Source organism: Balaenoptera physalus (genome assembly GCF_965194825.1).
Source record: "Balaenoptera physalus genome assembly, chromosome: X".
NCBI classification, from domain to species: domain Eukaryota; kingdom Metazoa; phylum Chordata; class Mammalia; order Artiodactyla; family Balaenopteridae; genus Balaenoptera; species Balaenoptera physalus.
In genome coordinates this window covers 132018851-132040157 of record NC_138903.1, presented here as the reverse complement: position 1 = coordinate 132040157, position 21307 = coordinate 132018851, and the positions used below count along the sequence as shown (strand labels likewise).

At 56.8% G+C, this 21307-nt stretch overlaps 1 protein-coding gene, 1 long non-coding RNA gene and 1 pseudogene across 5 annotated transcripts in view; 2 read left to right on the top strand and 1 right to left on the bottom strand.

The window, feature by feature from the left end:
* Positions 1-6623: 6623 nt before the first annotated feature.
* LOC309652758 (melanoma-associated antigen 1-like) lies at positions 6624-8914 on the top strand (the record flags this gene model as incomplete). Its single annotated transcript, XM_082446762.1, has 4 exons — positions 6624-6677; positions 7542-7639; positions 7736-7836; positions 7945-8914. 4 exons carry the CDS (start codon positions 6624-6626, stop codon positions 8820-8822), a joined length of 1131 nt encoding a protein of 376 aa, XP_082302888.1. The 3' UTR covers positions 8823-8914.
* Positions 8915-8951: 37 nt separating this feature from the next.
* The window catches only part of LOC309652679, a 12685-nt gene continuing 329 nt past the window's right edge, over positions 8952-21307 (bottom strand). Inside the window, exons 1-4 of one of the 3 annotated variants that reach the window (XR_014258882.1) lie at positions 21250-21307; positions 15426-15567; positions 11610-11799; positions 8952-10807 (exon numbers count right to left, since the gene is read on the bottom strand). The exon at positions 21250-21307 is cut by the window's right edge and continues 329 nt beyond it. This is a non-coding gene — a long non-coding RNA (uncharacterized lncRNA). The remainder of the gene's footprint in view (positions 10808-11609; positions 11800-15425; positions 15568-21249) is intronic. The other 2 variants (XR_014258883.1, XR_014258884.1) reach the window with 2 other exon arrangements.
* LOC309652757 (melanoma-associated antigen 10 pseudogene) lies at positions 18071-18967 on the top strand (annotated as a pseudogene). Its single transcript has one exon. The product of its transcript is annotated as a melanoma-associated antigen 10 pseudogene (transcript).

Sequence of the window (21307 nt, the reverse complement as noted above, 5' to 3'; positions counted from 1 at the left end):
GCTGGATGGGGGGCTGCCGCGCCCATGACCGTGGGGGGAGCACAGAGAACCGCACACCTTCCCCTTGGGGCTCCTCACCAGACTCCAGACTTTGGCAACCTGTTTTAAGAAACGTTTAGTTTTAGCTGAAGAGGCCTGAGCAGTGGCAGGTGATTTAGGGAAACGCTTGCTTTGATGATTAGATCATATTACCTGTTGGAGTTACGTGATTGTCACTTTTTCATCCTCATTCATAGTGAGTAATACATTTTACATGTCTGTGCAGTGCAGTGTGTGTCCTATGTATATATATAACATGTGTGTAGAATATATGTGCCTATATACACATGCATCGCCATACCACATGTATGTGTAGGGAACGCGTCATGTATGTTCCCGTACCCAGACTGAGGTCATCCACAGGGCCCTGAAAGGCACAGACACTCACGCCCCGTGGGGGTGCTGAGAGCCCTCCAGCCCGGCGGTCCCCGTGCTTTGAATGCAGGCTTGCCGCCTGCCTCACAGCCAGTCTGCCCGGGGAAGTGAGCCTGCAGGAGAACGTGGGGCCACCACGCCGCCGGGAGAGACGGGAGCAGAGTGGGCAGTGGAAGGAGAGAGCAGGGCCCAAGCCTGCGCAGAAGAGCCGCCTGCCGAGGGCCGTGCCTCGGACCCCCACGTCCAGGACCCTTCTCCATCCTCACACCCTCAGTCCTAGACCCTCACCCTCCTCCCTGGCCCTCGTGTCCATCTCACGAGAGATGGTGACCTGATGGGGCTGGGGAGGCCACGTGGGCAGAATCCAGTGTCAGGCTCTCATGGGCACTAATGCCTGGCTTCCCTGTGTTTTCTCCATTATGTGGCCTGAGGCATCAGGTAGTAGGACCCCGTGGAGGACAGCTGAATCCCCCTTGACTGTTGGGGAGACAAGTCAGGCCAGTGCAGGGACGGGGCTTTGCACGTACACTAAGCTCAGCTTGAATAAGAGTCCTTCTAGTGATAAGCTGATCAAATCATGGAGACTCCCTATGCCTCGATTTCTCCATCTGTAAAATGGGCCTCGTAATAGTACAAGGCAAAAGCATTGGTGTGGGTTTCCCCATGATGTGACCTGTTTGTAAAAGGCCTGGGCCAAATGAAGTGGTCGGTGGATGTAGCTCTTGTTACTGAGTGTGTAAGAAAGATGCGCCCTCCCCCATGTTGTGAAGATTCCAAACCAGTACATGTCTTCTGATCCCCGCATACGTGGATTAGTGCAGTTTTCCTTTTCTCGTGAAAATTTGTTATCAGAATGCTTGGATTCGCCTTACTCTTTTTCTTGCTTGCCCCTGTTCACGATGAGGCTATGGATTTGAGGTGTTGCTTCCATTGGAACACAGGTGTTTGCAGCTTTAACTCCCAAGTGCCTCTTTGGCCGCGAGCCATAAGTCCTGGGGGCGTTGGTATGTGTTTTCTTCATTTCAAAGTATTTTCTAATTTCCCTTGTGATGTCTTGTGTGTTCCCTGGGCTATTGTTACGGACTGAACTGCATCCCCCCAAATTTTGCATGTTGAAGCCCTAACCCCTAGAACCTCACAATGTCACTGTGACGGGAGTTAGTGGTTCTTAGGTTGACATGAGGTCATTGGGATGAGGTCTAAAGCAAGATGGCTGGTGCCCTTGAGGGAAGAGCAGATCAGCACATGCAAGGAGAGAAGGCAGGGCCTGGGGGTGCGTGCACAGAGGAAGATGCCGAGTCCGTGCTCCAACATGCACTACATCAGGAGGTGACTGACCTGGTGGGGTTCCTGCTGCCCAAGTATCGCACAAAGGAGACTACCACAGAGGCAGAAATGCTGACCATCCTCAGTGATTACCAGGACCACTTCGCCGTGGTCTTCAGCCGAGCCTCCGCGCACTCGCAGCTGGTCCTTGGCCTCGACGTGAAGGAAGTGGACCCCAGCAATCACTCCTATGTCCTCGTCCCCGCCCTGGGCCTCGCCTACGATGGGATGCTGAGTGACGGGCCGAGCATGCCCAAGCCCGGCCTCCTGGTGTTGCTCCTGGGCCTGATCCTCCTGGAGGACGACTTTGTTGCCCCAGAGGAGGAGGTGTGGGGAGCACTTAGCAAGGTGGGTGTGTGTGCCGGGAGGCAGCACTACATCTATGGGGAGCCCAGGGAGCGCCTCACCAAAGTGTGGGTGCAGGAGGGCTATCTGGAGTACCGGCAGGTGCCCCATTGTGACCCCGCCCACTACAAGTTCCTGTGGGGTCCCTGGGCCCATGCGGAGGCCAGCAAGTGGCAGGTCCTCGAGTATCTGTTCTGGGTCAATAGCTTGGATCCCAGGTCCCTCCCATCCCTGTCTGCATAGGGTGTAAGTGATGAGGAAGAGGGGGCCTGAGCCAGAGCAGCAGCCAGGCTCCTTCCAGGCCCACGTCCAGCAGCTTCTCCCGTGGGGCAGGAAGGGAGGCTGATCCTTCGCTCGGAGTTTGAAGAGGGAGCGGTCAGCCTTCTAAGTAGTGAGGGCCCGGGCCTGTCGGGGGAACCCGGTGTGCAGCATCTTTGGGTTCCTGTTGTGTATGATGACATGGAATTTCATCTCTGTTTTCTTTAGGAATTTGTTAAATATTGTTCCACTTAAAAGAAGGCTTAATAAGCTTCAGTATGTAAGTTTGTGGATGACATTAATCACCCATGTATTTGCTCTAATTGGGTTCAACGACAAGAGTTTTGCAATTGGGTAAAACAAATTGTAAGATTCCCATATTATTTTGTGATCCTGAACAAGATAACATGGCATTGGAATAGGAATTTACTTGGAAATGTGAAAGTAATTAGCAGTAAAACTGAAGGCCACCCCGTTGTTCCTCGGGACACACCATCGTCGGCTCAGTGGTGCGTGCCTTGCTGTGGGACTGTCCTGTCCCCGCCATAGGGCAGGGCCAGGCCCCGGGCATGTGGGCCACAGGGGGAGGGGCTGCCCTGGGGGGAGCGGGCATTGCCGGCACCCAACTTCCTGGCGGGACGCCACACGAGGCGCCCTCAGAAAGGGAGACTGTGGGGGATGGAGGGCCGCCGGGTGGGGTGTATGGGAGGCACGTTGTTGGGTACCTTGGGCGGGGGTGGCGGGTTCCGTGGGCTTCGGTGGCTGTCAGAAGTTCCTCTCTGTGTTATCATGCCCTCTGTTCAATGGTTTCAGTCAATGTTTCTCTTAGTAAATTTCCCTGAATGTTTCAGCTGAGTCTGGCCTCTGCTGTGGGCAATGGAGGGAAATGGCTGCTGGGGGTCAGGGCGGGGGTCCAGAGTAGGATTCCTGCTCAGCACCCACGGGACACCTCTCCAGTGAAAGGGTAGGGTAGGCACTTTGCAGACCCAGAGGTGGTGAGGGTTTTTCTTCCATTTCATAGGTGAACTGTAAAGTTGTAGTGAAAACTGATAATTGCCTAAAAAGGCAGTAGAGAATTTAAAATGTAAATTAAAAATTTATCTCAGCAGGAAGAAGGGAACATAGGAGCAAAAATAGAAGGACAGACAGTGCTATGGACTGAATATTTGTAAACCTCTCCCCCTCATTCACCTGTTAAATTCTAACTACCAAAGGGATGGGATTTGGAGGTGGGGCCCTGGGAAGTGATTAGCCCATGAGGAGGGAGCCCTCATGAATGAGATTATTGCCCTTGTAAAAGAGACCCCAGACAGCTGCCTCATCCTCTTCTGCCATGTGAGAAGATGGCTAGTTGATACAACTAGACAAGAAATCAGTCCATATAAAGAAGAGCTTTATTACTAGTACTTTATTACTCAGCTGTACAAAGGAACGAAATTGGGTCATTTGTAGAGACGTAGATGGATCTAGAGACTGTCATACAGAGTAAAGGAAGTCAGAAAGAGAGAAACAAATATCGTATATTAATGCATGTATGTGGAACCTAGAAAAATGGTACAGATGTACCGGTTTGCAGGGCAGAAGTAGAGACACAGATGTAGAGCACAAACGTATGGACACCAACGTGGCAAAGTGTTGGGGGCGGGGGAGTGGTGCTCTGATGAATTGGGAGATTGGGATTGACATATGTACACTAATATGTATAAAAGGGATAACTAATAATTACCTGCTGTATAAAAAAATAAATAAAATAAAATTAAAAAATTAAAAAAAAAGAGAAAGAAAAAAGAATAGCTTTATGACATTAACAATCACAGCAGAAACCCACCTGTAAAGACAGATTGACCTATGTGCCACCATGGGCTCTGCACCTCCAAGTTTGCTCCTCCAACTCGGCAGCCTTGCAGGGAGGCCTTCCTATTGGTGGAAGGCCAATGGGCGTGTCTTTTGCTTCCGAAGGCGCCAAGCCTTGGGACCTCAGGCCCTCAGTGCGCATGGCTACTGCTGCTTCCGTAGCAAAGCGCCCCCTCACGTGCTCTTCTGATCCAACCACTTTCTCTGTAAGGAGACGTCTAGAACTTTCTCTCTCATCTTCCTCGGGCTTCCGGGAGCACCCGGAAACCCACGTGGCGTTCGCACAGAGTGCCTGGGACAGTGGGCTGCACAGTTCCTGGCTGCAGTGCTGAGACGAGCTCTTCAGCCCCTTCTGAGCGGGACTCCGGCATCATCCACAGAGTCAGAGAAAGTCAGGAGACAGGCGGGGGCTTTGCCCGGGGCTGGACTCCGCAGGTACCGGGGGCGCTGGGAAGGAGTGGGGGTGGGGGGAGGGGTACGCGCTGCTCGATGGGGAGTGGGGGAGGGGCGGCGGAGGGCAGCGGGCTGAAGGGGGGCTGGGGGAAGGGTCCCTCAGTGTGCGGGTCCGAGGGGAGGACCGTTAGCTGCCGGGGTGGCTGGTGGGGGGCGTTCTGGAGTCGGGGTGCAGAGGGTGGGGTAATGGCTAAGCGTGGGGGGGCCCGGAGCGGAGGGCTTCCTGCTGGGCGGGTGGGGCCGGCTTTGGGGGCCAGAGGAGAGGACGACTGGCTGCGGGGGTGGGGAGGACGCGTCGGGCGGGCCACTCCCCCTCCTCGGGCCGAGACACGTGGGGAGGGCTAACGGCTGCCGCGTGTGGCGGGAGGAAGGTGGAGCTACTCCTGGCGCAGGCGCGGGTCGATGGGGAGGACTCTCGGGCCCCCTCCCCGGGCCGAGACACGAGGCGAGGGCTAACGGCTGCCGCGTGTGGCGGGAGGAAGGCGGAGCTACTCCTGGCGCAGGCGCGGGTCGATGGGGAGGACTCTCGGGCCCCCTCCCCGGGCCGAGACACGAGGCGAGGGCTAACGGCTGCTGCGTGTGGCGGGAGGAAGGCGGAGGTACTCCTGGCGCAGGCGCGGGTCGATGGGGAGGACTCTCGGGCCCCCTCCTCGGGCCGAGACACGAGGCGAGGGCTAACGGCTGCCGCGTGTGGCGGGAGGAAGGCGGAGCTACTCCTGGCTGAGGCGCGGGTCGATGGGAGGACTCCCGGGCGCGGGTGCGGTAGGCGTTGGGGGAGCTCCCGCCGGGGCGGGGGGTGGGGTGGGGGGGAGGATGCTCGTGGCAGGAAGGGGGCTCCGGCTCCCGGGTGGGCGAGGGCAAGAGGGGTGGGCTCTGCGTCTGGGGTGCGAGAGGCGAGAGCCCCTGGCTCTGGGGGTGCTCGGGGCAGGACTCCCCGGTGTGGGGAGGTGAGAGAGGCAGTCTGATCTCTAAGCATGGGGGGCGCCCGGCTTGCAGGGCCCAGAGCAGATCGCCAGCAGGTGGTGGGTGGGGGAGGGTGTATGGGGGGATGTAGTGGGGGGGGCGGGGAGGAGCCGCCTGGCCACGAGGGGCGTAAGTGATGCTGAGAGGGGAGGCGCTGGGGCTGCTGTGATCCGGTGGAGGCTGTTGACCATGGAAGATGGATTTGTGGGGGTCCAGGGAGGGGTCCTGCCCTGCTGCATGAGGCATCGAGAAGCTCCGCTGGCTGCCGGGGTGGGGCTAATGGCTAAGCGTGGGGGGGTCCAGAGCGGAGGGCTTCCTCCTGGGTGGGTGGAGCCGGCTTTGGGGGCCAGAGGAAAGGACGACTGGCTGTGGGGGTGGGGAGGACGCGACGGGCGGGCCACGCCCCCTCCCCGGGCTGAGACACGAGGCGAGGGCTAACGGCTGCCGCGTGTGGCGGGAGGAAGGCGGAGCTACTCCTGGCGCAGGCGCGGGTCGATGGGGAGGACTCCCGGGCGCGGGTGAGGTAGGCGTTGGGGGAGCTCCCGCCGGGTCGGGGAGTGGGGTGGGGGCGGAGGACGCTCGTGGCAGGAAGGGGGCTCCGGCTCCCGGGTGGGCGAGGGCAAGAGGGGTGGGCTCTGCGTCTGGGGTGCGAGAGGCGAGAGCCCCTGGCTCTGGGGGTGCTCGGGGGAGGACTCCCCGGTGTGGGGAGGTGAGAGAGGCAGTCTGATCTGTAAGCATGGGGGGCGCCCGGCTTGCAGGGCCCAGAGCGGAGCGCCAGCAGGTGGTGGGTGGGGGAGGGTGTATGGGGGGATGTAGTGGGGGGGGGCGGGGAGGAGCCGCCTGGCCACGAGGGGCGTAAGTGATGCTGAGAGGGGAGGCGCTGGGGCTGCTGTGATCTGGTGGAGGCTGTTGGCCATGGCAGATGGATTTGTGGGGGTCCAGGGAGGGGCTCTGGCCCCCTGCATGAGGCATCGAGAAGCTCCAGGTCGCACTGGAGGCCATAGGGCGCGATGAGCGCTTGCAGTACTTCCTCACATCCTGGCCGCGGAGAGACTGGGGAGCGGGTATAAGGGGCGGTGTCTCAGGTGGGCGGAGGGAAGGATCCCATGTCCTGCGTGGAGTCAAGTTGAGGCCCCTGAGGGAGGACTGAGGAGGTGCTGGGCCCCAAACAGAGGGGACCCCACAGATCCCCGACCCTGCCGTCAGCCCTGGGAGGCCCCGGGGGCAGGATGAGCACACGCATTGTTTCTTTATTTCCCCATCAGGTCTAAGAGACCCTGGGGACTTGGTATAAAGGACGGGGCCTCAGATCGATAGAGGGGAGGGTCCAGGTGCTGCCAGAGTGAGGGTGAGGCCCCTGAGGGACGACTGAGGGGAGCCCACAGAAACCCATCCGTGTGGTCAGCCCTGGGCAACACCGGGGCAGGATGACCCCAGGCAGCATTTCCTGACATCCGGGTCCCAGAGAGAGTGGGGACTTGGGGTAAGGGGCAGGGCCTCAGGTGGGCAAAGGGGGGTATCCCAGGTCCTGCCGGGGGTCAAGGTGAGGACCCTGAGGGAGGACAGAGGGGACCCTGGACCCCAGAACAGAGGGGACCTCAGAGGAGCTCGCCCATGCTGTCAGCCCTGGGAGGTCCCGGGCAGGGCTGACTTGACGTTGCAGGCTCTCACCTCTGCCACGTGGTTGGGGGTGGACTCGTCCAGGGATGGGAGGACCTTGGTCTGAGGGGAAACATCAGGTCAGCAGAGGGAGGAGTCCCAGGATCTGCCGGGGTCAAGGTGTGGACCTCGAGAGAAGACTGAGGAGAGCCCAATCCCCGGAACAAAGGGGGGCCCACAGAGTCCGGCCCACCCCTCCTGCCAGCACCGAGGGGCCCAGGGCTGTGCCACAATCTACACCCGAGGTGCGCCCTCCATTCCTCTTACAGGGGCTCCAGGAACCGGGAGGCGAAGGCCCACGTCTGAGGCACGTGTCCTCAGGCCACAGAGCAGAGGAGGCCCAGGCAGCGCCAGGAGTCAAGGTGAGGTGCGTGCCCTGAGTGTGCACCCAGGGGCTCCCCCTCCCAGAACAGAGGGGACCCCACAAGGCCCAAGTCACCGCACCTCCCCACACCCCTCTCAGCCCCGGTCGGTACCTGGGGCTGCGCTGGCTGCACCCTGAGGGGCCACCTCGCTTCCTTCTTCAGGTTGGCAGGGGACAGGCCGCCCAGGAGGAGCGCCCCTGTGAGGCCCGAGGGCACCCCTCCAGACGAGCCCTGTAAGTGGCCTTTGTCAGAGCTGCCCAGGGTGCGTTTCTCAGCCGAGGCTACTCACACCCCCCCTCTCCCCCAGGTCCGTGGTCCGTATCTGTCACCCCTGCCCAGACTCCCGTCGGCGGCCCGACCCCAGTCATCAGGCCCCTGGTCAAGATGAGAGAGCTGCGCCAGCCTGAGGCAGACCTTCAGGCCCCAGTCCAGGCCCAGGGCCCGGTGGAGGCGCAGCTGTTCGGGGCTGCGGGCGAGGAGGCCGCATCCCCCTCGTCCTCCTCCTCCCCCGTCACCCCCTCCTTCTCTGCCTGTGCCGAGTCTTTGCCCCAGGAGGCACTTACTGTGCTGAAGGCTCACCTGGTGGCGTTCCTGCTCCTCAAGTATCGCACCAAGGAACCGATCTCCAAGGCAGAGATGCTGAATATGGTCCTCCGTGACCATCGGGACTACTTCCCCGTGGTCTTCAGCCGAGCCTCCAAGTGCATGCAGCTGGTGTTTGGCGTGGACGTGAAGGAGGTGGACCCCCGCGAGTGCACCTACGTCCTGGTCCCCACCCTGGGCCTCACCTGTGATGCAGTGCTGAGCGATGGGCAGATCATGCCCAAGGCCGGCCTCCTGGTGATGCTCCTGGGCCTGATCGCCCTGTACGGTGACCACGCCCTTGAGGAGGAGGTCTGGGAGGCACTTAGCGTGATGGGGGTATATGCAGGGAGGGAGCACTGCATCTACGGGGAGCCCAGGGAGCTCCTCACCAAAGTGTGGGTGCAGGAGGGCTACCTGGAGTACTGGCAGGTGCCCCACAGCGACCCCGCCCGCTACGAGTTCCTGTGGGGTCCCCGGGCCCACGCAGAGACCAGCAAGTGGCAGGTCCTGGAGCATCTGCTCAGGGTCAGTGGATGGGATCTCAGGTCCTTCCTATCCCTGTGTGCAGAGGGTGTGAGCGATGAGGAAGAGGGGGCCTGAGCCAGAGCAGCAGCCAGGCTCCTTCCAGGCCCACGTCCAGCAGCTTCTCCCGTGGGACAGGAAGGGAGGCTGATCCTTCGCTCGGAGTTTGAAGAGGGAGCGGTCACCCTTCTAAGTAGTGAGGGCCCGGGCCTGTCGGGGGAACCCGGTGTGCAGCATCTTTGGGTTCCTGTTGTGTATGTTGACATGGAATTTCATCTCTGTTTTCTTTAGGAATTTGTTAAATATTGTTCATTTTAAAAGAAGGCTTAATAAGCTTCGGTATCTAAGTTTATGAATGACATTGATCACACATGTATTTGCACTAATTGTGTTCAACGACAAGAGTTTTGCTATTGTGTAAAGCAAACTGTAAGATTCCCATGTTATTTTGTGATCCTGAACAAGATAACATGGCATTGGAATATGAATCTCTTGGAAATAAAAAAGAACTTTCGAATACAATTGATGAGGTCAAGAAAAAGAGAAATAAAAGTACAAGTTAGTTAATTCTTACTTCTTGTGCCTTCTCATCTGTCATTTTCCAAAACTAATATGCATACATATATGTATACGTAAATATCAGATTAGCATGGTTTACTTAAGAAATAGCTGAAAATTAATCTGAGTCAATAAGGCCCCTGCTCACTGGCTTGTTTATTCCGCAGCCCTCCACGGAGCCTCTGCTCTCTGGAAGGGCCTGTGTTAGTAGAGGGAACGCTAGGAAAAGCAGGACACACCCACACCTAGAGTGATGGTCTAGGAGCCGCAGTCACATGAGGAACGTGGTGAGACGTCCCCTCAAAGTCCCACAGAACAAGTCAACATGGGACGAGGCGATGGGGCTCCAGGAGCGGGCCCTGGAGGGTAAGTGCCCCGAGCCAGGGCAGTTTGGGCCTTTGGGAAGCGGGGCTTCCTTCTGTGGGAGGTGACGGTGATGAAACTGGGTGGTGGCAGCAGCAGGCGTGTAGAGGGCATCTTAGGGGTGAGAAGAAAATCTGAAATGGGACATGCAAATTAGAAGTTCCTCTTCTGTCGTGGATAAATCTTCTGGGGCAGGAAGAGAAGGTGCACTCTGGGCAGAGACCCTCAGAGTCCTGGTTATTCTGCCTGCGCCTAAATACGCTCAACATCTTCCAAATGGGGAGGGGTGAGTGGAGTTTGGTCTGGCTCACAATTTACTCAGCCTTGGGGTATACAGTTGAAGCAGCTTTGGTAACCACCCCCGAATTGTTGGTAGGATTTTAATGGGGAGTCTTCTTTGAAAGTGGCTGCTGGACACTTAAACTGATGGATCAGCTTTCCTAGGTGGTCAGACCCCAAAGCCTTAGATGAGGAATGGTCATAGGAACCATGGCGGCAAAAACACCGAGTGACGCTGAATTCCACACATCTCAGAATCCTCCTTGGAGGGGAAGGATGGCTCCTGTGGATATCCTAGCGGGATGTTACCAAGGAAACTAACTAGCCCTCCTCCCACAGTCTGGTGTCTGGTCCTTGCCCCACAGGAAGGTCGTGGCTGTCCGGGTGCCCAAGGGCACCCGTGCAGGTGCTCAGGCACGTTGCATCGTGTGGCGGCAGCTGAGACTCCCAGGCTGAGATGTGTCCTTGCATGAGGAGGAAGGGGCACATCCTCAGCCTGCTGAGACTACGGGCTTGATTGCAGAGGGAAGGGCAGGAGGTGCTCTGGAGGGAATAGGGGGAGCCCTCCCTGTTGACATTCACAAGAGCCTTGGAAAGTAAATGGGATCTTGTATTAGAAAGTACCCGTCACAGAGTAGTGACGAGAAGTAGTTGCAGATTCAAGGCACATTTGGCTTTGTCGGAAGCTCCTCCACCTAATGAACGGAATTTTTTTCAATGCAAAGTTATAGCAGCTGCTTTTTGTTGAGCACCTAGTACACAGCATTGCAGGGGAGAGACTCACTCCAAGTCCTGGCCCATATGTTGTCTTCCTCTGCTTCCTGGCAGCTGCCTGCAGGGAATCTGGGATCCTTTATGTAAACCTACAAATATTTTAAAATAAGATGGTGTTTAAATCACTGTTTTAAATACAAAGACAGAAGAAACTTTCCACTTAAATAAAAATAATACATTGGTGCGGAAAAATTGTGGATTGTGGGCAGTGCAGAAGGTGTCCTAGGGGTGGTACATCCAGAGGGACCCAGGAGGGGCCGAGATCCCTGGGAGCAGGGGGCAGGGATGCAGCCTAGGAGCCTGGAGCTGAGCTGCAAGCGAGAACCCCGTGAGGACCCTGCACTCCTCTCACCACTAGCCTCCTTCCGGGGACAAGCCTTCTGTCCCCTTCCCTTCCCCACGTGGTAGGGCCTGGCCAGGTGGAGAGCAGACTCGGGGATGGGGAACTGGCACCTGAGCCTCTCGGGAGAGGAGCCCACAGTGCCCAGGTGGGAACCGCGGCTTATAGGTCAGGAGGACCCTTATCGTGTCTCCTGGGGAAAGCATTCTCACTTTGGGAACCATAGGTCCTGCCAGCCCTGTCAATAGGGCACCAGTAGCCACATGAGGCTGCTGTTGAGTACTGACACGTGGTTAGTGTGTCCCAGGGCCTGGACTTCTCTTCAACCTTAAAACACTTTAAAGTTAAATGTCAATAGCTAGATGTGCCTAATGGCTGCACAGCCCAGGTGTGGAACTACAGACCCTAAACTTGGGGGACAGGAAGCACAGCTTCCCGTGTGGGCCAGTGGGAGTGACGGCAAGTGGGGTCACTCTACCCTCTGGTTCAAGGACCACGTATCCCATCTAGTGGTAGAACAGCGACGACAGATGTCGATTGTGTCTGATAACCTGGAGGATGACACCTCATCATCATGGGCTCTCATCTCCAAACGTACACCTCCTGTGTGCTTTGTCGAGGCCATTCCACTGCTCCAGAAGACCCGCAGCTTCGGGAAGGTGTGGGCTGACATTGTGGCTTTGCGTCTCACGGCCACGTGCCCTCCGAACCCCTCGCTTGCTGTACGAGTCCCGGGTGGTCCTGTGAAATATCCTGTGTCAGTCCATCCTGCCTTCTCTAAGCCCTCAGTTAGTGGCACCAGACGAGGCACCGTAAGAAGGAAAGTCAAACCCACATCTAGAATGTGTGATACGCATTGCAGTCAAGATGACCCTCTCCCCCTTCAAGGATGGAAGTGAGATGTTGTAATCTACTAACCATAAGTGGTCCATTGATTTCCTTTAGGAATGGTACAACATTGAGGATTCTGCCTTAGTCTCTGTGATAAACATAATATAGTACTCGTATATCTATCTATCTACATATATATCTAACTACCATATAGAGACGAAACCACAACAAGATGGGTAGGACGATCAGACTCATGGTATAGTCAAGACCCATATCTTTGGGTGGGCAACAGAGAAACGGTAGGATAGTTGCCATTGCAGATATTCTCCCCCAGAAGCGAGGGGTCTGAGCCCCACACTGGGCACCTTAGCCTGGAGGTCATGCACCGGGACCGCATGCTCAGAGAACATTTGGCTTTTAAGGTGAGCGAGTCTTACTTTCACGAGAGCCAGACAGCGGTAGGAAGTAGAAACTCCCCTCTTAAAGTACGCACACCAAATCTCACCTGCTCCAAGACCCTGTGCAGAAGCAGTAATTTGAAAGAGTCTCCGTCAGGCCCACCTGCTCATCACAGATAGCCTCCTGCGGAGGAAGTAAGTGGCTGGAGCTGACCCTGGGGCATGGATACTGGTGGCAGCCATGTGGAGGCGCTCGTTGTAGCACAAGGACGCTCCTGCTGGCAAGTGCCATTTTGGAGGCCTCCCTCTAGCTTATTAGCAAGGGGACTCAGCCATGCCCACCAGCCTGTTGGCATCAGGACTGGGAAGCCTCAGGCCAAGCCGCTAGGTGAGCATGGGCACAGCTCCACCACCAGCAGGCCAGCTGCTTTAGGACCCTCTGAGCCCCAGCCTACCAGGACCTGGCCTGCCACCAGAGCACCCAGGAGGTTGCTCCAGCCACCTGTGTGGGCGAACAAGCCCCGGGACCCTCCGCCCTGCAGCCAGCTGTCCAGACCCTGCCCCATCCACCAGCAGGCCGACACCAACTTCAGCAACCCCAGGGCTCGGCAGCCAGAGACCCTGGGCCCAGGTCTGCCTACCAGCCGGCTGGCACCTCTTCCAGCACGCCAGGCTCTGTAACCAGAGACCCCAGGAAACAGCTCCATCCACCAGTGGTCTGACACTAGCCCCAGGATCGGGCTGTACGCACCAGGGAGCAGGAACCAGCCCCAGGACCACTGTAGCCCTGCAGCCTGCCATGTCAGATCTAAGCCCACCCCCCAGCAGGCCAGCAGCAGACCTGGGACCCCCTAGGCCCTGGATTTCCAGACCAGCAGGCCAACACCTGCTTCAGGGCACCCTGGACCCCGCCACCAGCTATGTCACGAAAGAGCCCCAGCCAACAGCAGGCTGACACTAGATTTGAGAACCCTTGGCCCTGTAACCCCCCATCCCAGAACACTGCTCCACCCACCAGTGGGCCAGCACCAGGCCTGGGACCAGCCAGGTCTCAGCAGCCAGACACCTCCTGCCCCAGCCCCAGCCACCAGTGATCAGCAGCCTCTGCACAAGGCAAGGCCCGGCAACCAAGCAGACCAGGGGCCAGCCATGCCTACCAGGCTGCCCACGCCAGTCAGCCTGCCACAGCAGAAGGGACCACGCGGTCCCCATAGGGGGGCAACACGAGAGCATAGAGCTCTGGTGACAAAAGGGCAGTGGACTGCTGGGATGCATAGGTCGTCTCCTTCAAGACACCACTCCTCCTAGACCAAGAGATATAACCAGCCTGCCAAATACAGAAGAGTAAAAAGAGAGAATTAGGGAAAATGGGGGTGGGGGGAGAGAGCAATATGGTCCAAATGAAGGAATAAGATAAAACCCCAGAAGAAGGACCAAGTGAAATGGAGAAAGCAATCTACACAATAAAGAGTGCAAGGTAATGATCATAAAGATGCTGAGAGAATTTGGGAGAAGAATGGATGAACACAGCGAGACGCTTAACAAAGTGTTAGAAAATATAACAAAGAGCCATACAGAGCTGAAGAATACAAGAGCTGAAATGAAAAATACACTAGAAGGTACCAAGAGCATATTAGATGATGCCGAGGAACACGTCACCCAACTGGAAGGCAGAGTAGTGGAAATCACTCAAGCTGAACAGATAAAAGAAAAAAGAATTTTAAAAAATGAGGACAGTTTAAGAGACCTCTGAGACAACATCCAACACACTAACAGTTGCATTATAGGGGTCCCAGAAGGAGAAGAGAGAGAGAAAGGGTCAGAGAACATAATGGAACATGAAATAGCTGAAAATTTGCCTATCCTGGGAAAGGAAACAGACATCCAGGTCCAGGAAGAAGCCAGAGTCCCAAACAGGATCAACCCACAGAGGACCACATCCAGACCCACTGTAATTCAAATGTCCAAAATTAAAGATAAAGAGGGAATATTAAAGCATCAAGGGAAAAGCAATAAGTTACTGACAAGGGAAATTCCATTAGGCCATCAGCTGCCTTCTCAGCAGAAATGCTGCAGGCCAAAGGGAGTGGCACCATATTTCAAAAATGCTGAAAGGAAAAAACCTACATCCAAGAATGCTCTACCCCGAAAGCCTATTGTTCACATGTGAAGGAGTGATCAAAAGTTCTGCAGAAAAGCACAACTAAAGGAGTGCAGCACCATGAAACCAGCTTTTCAAGAAATTTTAAAGGGACTTCTCGAAGCTGTAAAGAAAAGGCCACAGTTGGAAATATGAAAATTACGAGGGAAAATGTCATTGTTCAAACAAATGTACAGTAAACGTAGAGGAAGCGTGCAGGAAGGGCACATGACAGAAGTAGTAAAATCATCTGTATCCCCAAAAAGTAGATGAGGGATATGCAAAGCAAAAGGATATATGATATCCAAACCGTTAAGCATGGGGGAGGAAGTACAAGGCAGTGTTGTGAAAAATGCATTTGAATTTAAGAAATCAGCAACTTAAAATAACCATATGTACAGAAACTATACACACACACACACACACACACACACACACACCCCATACGTACATACACATATATAAACATACAGCATATATATATACGCTTGTGTATGTATGCATACATACATCCACACATATTTAAACATACAGTAATGTGAAATGTTAGAAGCATTCTTGTGAGGGACAAGTCCTAGAAATATTTTATCACCTCTAATTTTTGAAGCTGCACTGCAATAGGAAGCCAGAGCTATGGATCTCAAAATAAAGAAGAAATACGTAAACGGAAAAGAACTAGTATTTCGTGTTACCACATGATCAACTATCTCGCAAATTCAAAGGAAGGTGCCCATGGAATACTCAAATGAATAAGGGACTTCAGAAAAATAGAGGATGGAAGGTCACCACCGCCAAATCAAGAGCCTTGCCGTGCAAGAGCAATAACTATTTAGAACATGTATTAGAAAATGCCTCATTTTAAAACGGCAATAAATTTTAAAAGTTACCTAAGAAGACGCCTAACAAATATGTAGACAAGGTCTTTATGGAGGCATTATACAAGTTTACTGGAAGACTCAGGTTCAAGGGTTCCTAAATAAAAAAGCAGCATAGCATACCCAATGATGGGAAACGGTATACGGCGACCATGTCGATCCTCCTTGTTTATAGATTTACAGAATTAGTGCTATAACTTTATCTGCCAAGATGACAGTCAGTTTTGAGCTTCTGTCTTCTGTTCCCATGATAAATCCTAGAAAACTATAGGAGGGAGAATGAAAGAAACTATATCTATATCTATATGTAGATATAGAATATATCTATATAGATATAGATATATAGATAGAAAACAGATATATAGATATAGACGGAAATAAAATGTATCTCCCACCTTGGCTCCTGAGGGGAGCCAAAGTGAGGAGCAGCGGGAGGACTGCGGGGCTCCTGGGACCCAGATCACGGTTGGAAGGTGGGTTGTCCCTGCCTTCAGCCCTGGGAGGCCCTAGGGCGGCATGAGCACACGTCCGGACTTCAACATCCGGGTCCCACAGAGATTGGGGACTTGTGGTGAGGGGTGGCGCCTCAGGTGGGCAGATGAGAAGCCTAGGGCCTAGCAGGACAGAAACGGAGGACCCTGAGGGAAGACTGACGGGACCCTGGACCCCAGAACAAAGTCGGCCCTGGAAGGCCAAAGTGTGAGATGAGCTCTTGCAGCACTTCCTGACATCCTGGACTCAGAAAGGCTGGGGAAGGGGTGTAAGGGGTGGGGTCTCAGAGAGGCTGGGGAGGGGGCATAAGGGGTGGGGTCTCAGAGAGGCTGGGGAGGGGGTGTAAGGGGCGGGGACTCAGAGAGGCTGGGGAGGGGGTGTAAGGTGTGGGGTCTCAGGCGGGCACAGGAGAGAATCCCAGGTCCTGCGAGGAGTCAAGGTGAGGGCCCTGAGGGAGGACTGAGGGGAACATGGACCCCAGAACAGAGTGAGCCCTGGGAGGCCATAGGGCGGGATGAGCACGGGCAGCACTTCCTGACATCCGCGTCTCAGAGACGCTGGGGAGGGGGTGTAAGGGGTGGGGACTCAGAGAGGCTGGGGAGGGTGTATAAGGGCCGGGGTGTCTAGTGGGCATGGGAGAGAATCCCAGGTCCTGCGAGGAGTCAAGGTGAGAGCACTGAAGGAGGACTGAGGGGAACATGGACCCCAGAACAGACTTGGCCGTTGGAGGCCGTAGGGCGGGATGAGCACGTGCAGCACTTCCTGACATCCGGGTCTCAGAGAGGCTGGGGAGGGGGTGTAAGGGGTGGGGTCTCAGGCGGGCACAGGAGAGAATCCCAGGTCCTGCGTGGAGTCAAGGTGAGAGCACTGAGGGAGGACTGAGGGTAACATGGACCCCAGATCAGTGTGGGCCCTGGGAGGCCATAGGGCGGGATGAGCACGTGCAGCACTTCCTGACATCCGGGTCTCAGAGAGACTGGGGTCCTGAGATCAGAGGCGGGGCCTCTGCTGGGGGGAGGGGAGAATCCCAGGTCCTACCGTGAGTCAAGGTGAGGGCCCTGACGGAGGGGTGAGGGGACCACACCCTCAGCACAAAGAGGGGGCCCACAGGAATCCCTCCTGCCAGCCCTGGAAACCCCCGTGGGGCCCGCACGCCAGCCTCCTCATCCAGACGGCTGGTCTCGGCCAGGGGGCCTTGCTCCATGGGACTGGCCTCAGGCCCTGGCAGTGGGCATCGTGAGCACTGGGGAGACCCCTCCTCACAGAGTACTTGGAGCCCAGCCGGCCCTGCCCCTTTTGTCACCCCTGGGTGTCCCAGAATAGGTGGGTACATGGACTGCCCCTCACTTCCTCTTCTGGTGTCTTATGGAGGTGAGGCCTTGGCTGAAGGAGATGGGTCACAGTCAGCAGAGGGAGCTGTCCCAGGCCCTGCAGGGTGTCAAGGTGGAGACTGAGCCGACCACCATCGTCCCAGCACAGATGGACCCCATGGCGTTTGGTTGTCCCTTGTGAGCCCTGTTAGCCCCTGGGCACCATGGCTAGATGTGGAGGTCCTCCCTTCCTTCTTTTCAGTGCAGGGAATGTGTCTTGAGAATTTTGCCTCAGGACAGCAGACAGAGGGCCCAGGCCCTGCCAGGGCGAAGGGGACGCCCTGCCCTGAGTGAGCACACAGGGGGCCACCCACGCCAGGACAGTGGGAACCTCACAGAGTCCGGCCCACCCCTCCTGCCAGCACCGAGGGGCCCAGGGCTGTGCCACAATCTACACCCGAGGTGCGCCCTCCATTCCTCTTACAGGGTCTCCAGGACCCGGGAGGCGAAGGCCCAGGTCTGAGGCACGTGTCCTCAGGCCACAGAGCAGAGGAGGCCCAGGCAGCGCCAGGAGTCAAGGTGAGGTGTGTGCCCTGAGTGTGCACCCAGGGGCTCCCCCTCCCAGAACAGAGGGGACCCCACAAGGCCCAAGTCACCGCACCTCCCCACACCCCTCTCAGCCCCGGTCGGTACCTGGGGCTGCGCTGGCTGCACCCTGAGGAGCCACCTCGCTTCCTTCTTCAGGTTGGCAGGGGACAGGCCGCCCAGGAGGAGCGCCCCTGTGAGGCCCGAGGGCACCCCTCCAGACGAGCCCTGTAAGTGGCCTTTGTCAGAGCTGCCCAGGGTGCGTTTCTCCGCTGAGGCCACTCACACCCCCTCTCTCCCACAGGTCCGTGGTCCGTATCTGTCACCCCTGCCCAGACTCCCGTCGGCGGCCCGACCCCAGTCATCAGGCCCCTGGTCGAGATGAGTGAGCTGCGCCAGCCTGAGGCAGACCTTCAGGCCCCAGTCCAGGCCCAGGGCCCGGTGGAGGCGCAGCAGTTCGGGGCTGCGGGGGAGGAGGCCGCATCCCCCTCGTCCTCCTCCTCCCCCGTCGTCCCCTCCTTCTCCGCCTATGCCGAGTCTTTGCCCCAGGAGGCACTTACTGTGCTGAAGGCTCACCTGGTGGCGTTCCTGCTCCTCAAGTATCGCACCAAGGAGCCGATCTCCAAGGCGGAGATGCTGAATATGGTCCTCCGTGACCATCGGGACCACTTCCCCGTGGTCTTCAGCCGAGCCTCCCAGTGCATGCAGCTGGTGTTTGGCGTGGACGTGAAGGAGGTGGACCCCCGCGAGTGCACCTACGTCCTGGTCCCCACCCTGGGCCTCACCTGTGATGCAGTGCTGAGCGACGGGCAGAGCATGCCCAAGGCCGGCCTCCTGGTTCTGATTCTGTGCCAGATCACCGTGGACGGTGACCGTGCCCCTGAGGAGGAGGTCTGGGAATTGCTCAGCCTCAAGGGGGTGTATGCAGGGAAGCAGCACTGCATCTACGGGGAGCCCAGGGAGCTCCTCACCAAAGTGTGGGTGCAGGAGGGCTACGTGGAGTACCAGCAGGTGCCCCACAGCGACCCCGCCCGCTACGAGTTCCTGTGGGGTCCCCGGGCCCACGCGGAGACCAGCAAGTGGCAGGTCCTGGAGCATCTGCTCAGTGTCAATACCTTGGGTCCCACGTCTGCAGAGGGTGTGAGCGATGAGGAAGAGGGGGCCTGAGCCAGAGCAGCAGCCAGGCTCCTTCCAGGCCCAAGTTCACTGGTAGGAAGTGAGGTTGGTCCTTCACTCTGAGTTTGAAGAGAGAGCGGTGGAGTTTCCAAGTAGTGAGGGCCCCTGTGAGTGGGGGGAACATGGTGTGTAGCATCTTTGGGTTCCTGTTGTGTATGATGACATGGAATATCATCTGTTTTCTTTAGGAATTTTTCAAATGTTATTCGTTTTAATGGAAGACTAAACAAGCTTCAGTGTCTAACTTTGTGAATGACTGATTAGAATGTGTTTATAATTACCCAGTTTAAGAACAAGAGTTTTGCTGTTTTGTAAAAGAGATTGGGAAATCTGCCATTTCATTTTGTGACCCTGAGGCAGATAACATGGAATTGGAATCAGAACTGCTCTGGTAATGTGAAAGTACTTAGCAGTAATATAGATGGGGGAAGAATTAGAAAAATAAAAGTAATCGTAGTGAGTTTTTGCTTCTTATCCTTCTTGTCTGTCATCCTGTAAAACTAAGCTATCTCTGTTTAGTTGGATTTGCACGGTGATTTACGAAAGCAAGAAAAATTGATTTGAGTAAGTAAGCCCCCTGCTCTCCGGCTTATATATTCGGCAGCCCTCCACGGAGGCTTTGCTCTCTGGAAGGGCCTGTGTTAGTAGCGGGAATGCTAGGAAAAGCAGGACACACCCACACCTAGGGGGATGGTCTAGGAGCCGCAGTCACATGAGGAAGGTGGTGAGACGTCCCCCAAGTCCCACAGAACAAGTCAACATGGGACGAGGCGGTGGGGCTCCAGGAGCAAGCCCTGGAGTGTAAGTGCCCCAAGCCAGGGCAGTTTGGGCCTTTGGGAAGCGGGGCTTCCTTCTGTGGGAGGTGATGGTGATGAAGCTGCAGTTTCTCTGACATGACCGGGACAAGAAACCGCCCAACCAAAGGCCAGAGGAGAGAGGGGAAGGCTCTGTGATCCAAACAATATGAGAAATAACTGCCCATCATCAACGTTCCCACAGACGCCAAGTCCTGTGAGCTGCTTCACGAAGCTCACGCGCATCCCTGCAGCCCCTACAAGACACGGCTCGTCACACCCACTCGCTTCACACGTGAAGAACCTGAGGCCACGGGGCTTGGGAATCTTCCCAGGGTCACGTGCTGCTAAGTGATGGGGTGGGGACCAGAGCCCTGGTCTGACTTCCTCTCGAGCCCACGCTGCGCCCACCCACCCCCGGCCCGTGGCCGACCTCCTGACTGGCGACTCCTTGCTCTTCTCGGTGCTACACGGTGTCTTTCAGTTGACAAAAAGCAGGCCCAAGAAAGGAAGGTGCCAAGGAGACGCAGAGGCAGTGTGGGGCTGGTCTGTGGTTTGCTGAGATCCGCCACTGCCAGGTGCCGGCATTTCTGTCCAGTGCCGGCACCTTCCCGCGTGACGGCGCCCCGTCCCTGTTCCGGCCCTGGGGCCCTCCTGCCCAACGGGAGCCCGGCCTGCTGAGCTGCTCATGGCTGAGTCACGGGCAGGGAGGGACTGAGACTGCCTGGGACTGACTGTAAGGCCCCAGTGCCTACCGGGACAAGGCCCCTCCAGGAGCCTCCTCAGATACTGGAGGGAAGTGAACGCTGGCAGACACCCCGAGACCCTGGCGGCAGCGAGGGAGAGGAGCGGCTGGAGGGCCTCTGGGCTGGGGGCATCAGGGCGCGGAAGCCAAGGGCAGGGGCCGCAGGGCGAGGCTGGGAAAGGCAGGCCTTGGACGTCACCAGGGCTTGTGCCTGCCCAACTGAAGGGTCCCGAGACCCGGCTGAGAAAGACCCCCACGGTGCCACACAAACCCACTGCCGGGGCCTGGCTGGCACCTGGGAGGGAGAGGGACCAGGAAGGAGGCAGCTCCTACGGGACCCAGGGGGCGAGGGAGGGCCCGAGGAGGGGGGCAGCAGGCAAGGCCACACAGGCGGGCCCGCCCAAGGAGGCCCCAGCCTTCGGGCCCCTTCCGAGGAGCCACCGACGGCCTCCACCGAAATTCGCAGCCTCCGAGGTCACGTCCCTACAGGAGGAACTGACCTGAAAGAATGCTTTGTAAACCACTTTAGAAGCACAAAGACCAGGGAGCAGGCCCGAATCTAGGCCTGGAAGCTCCATCCAGGATGCCAGTCCTTAGGCTGAAAGGCACCTCGGGAGGTCCTCTTCCACACCCTCTTAGCTCTCCCCTTTCAGAAATAGGGCAGTGGCGCTCACAGAGGGCAGATGACCCTGCTTAGTGGCAGAGCTGGGACAGGGACCTAGGATCCTCATAGACGGGCCTTTCCAAGGTGCCACTCTGTCCCCTCCACGGTGACTATGAAGGACAAAGTCGCCCACAACGGCCAGAGAACGCGCATCGCCAAACCCACCATCCTATCCTCCCACCTGCGGTGAAGACGGACGACTCTCATTCGGGTTTCGGCGCGTCTGACACCCAGACCCT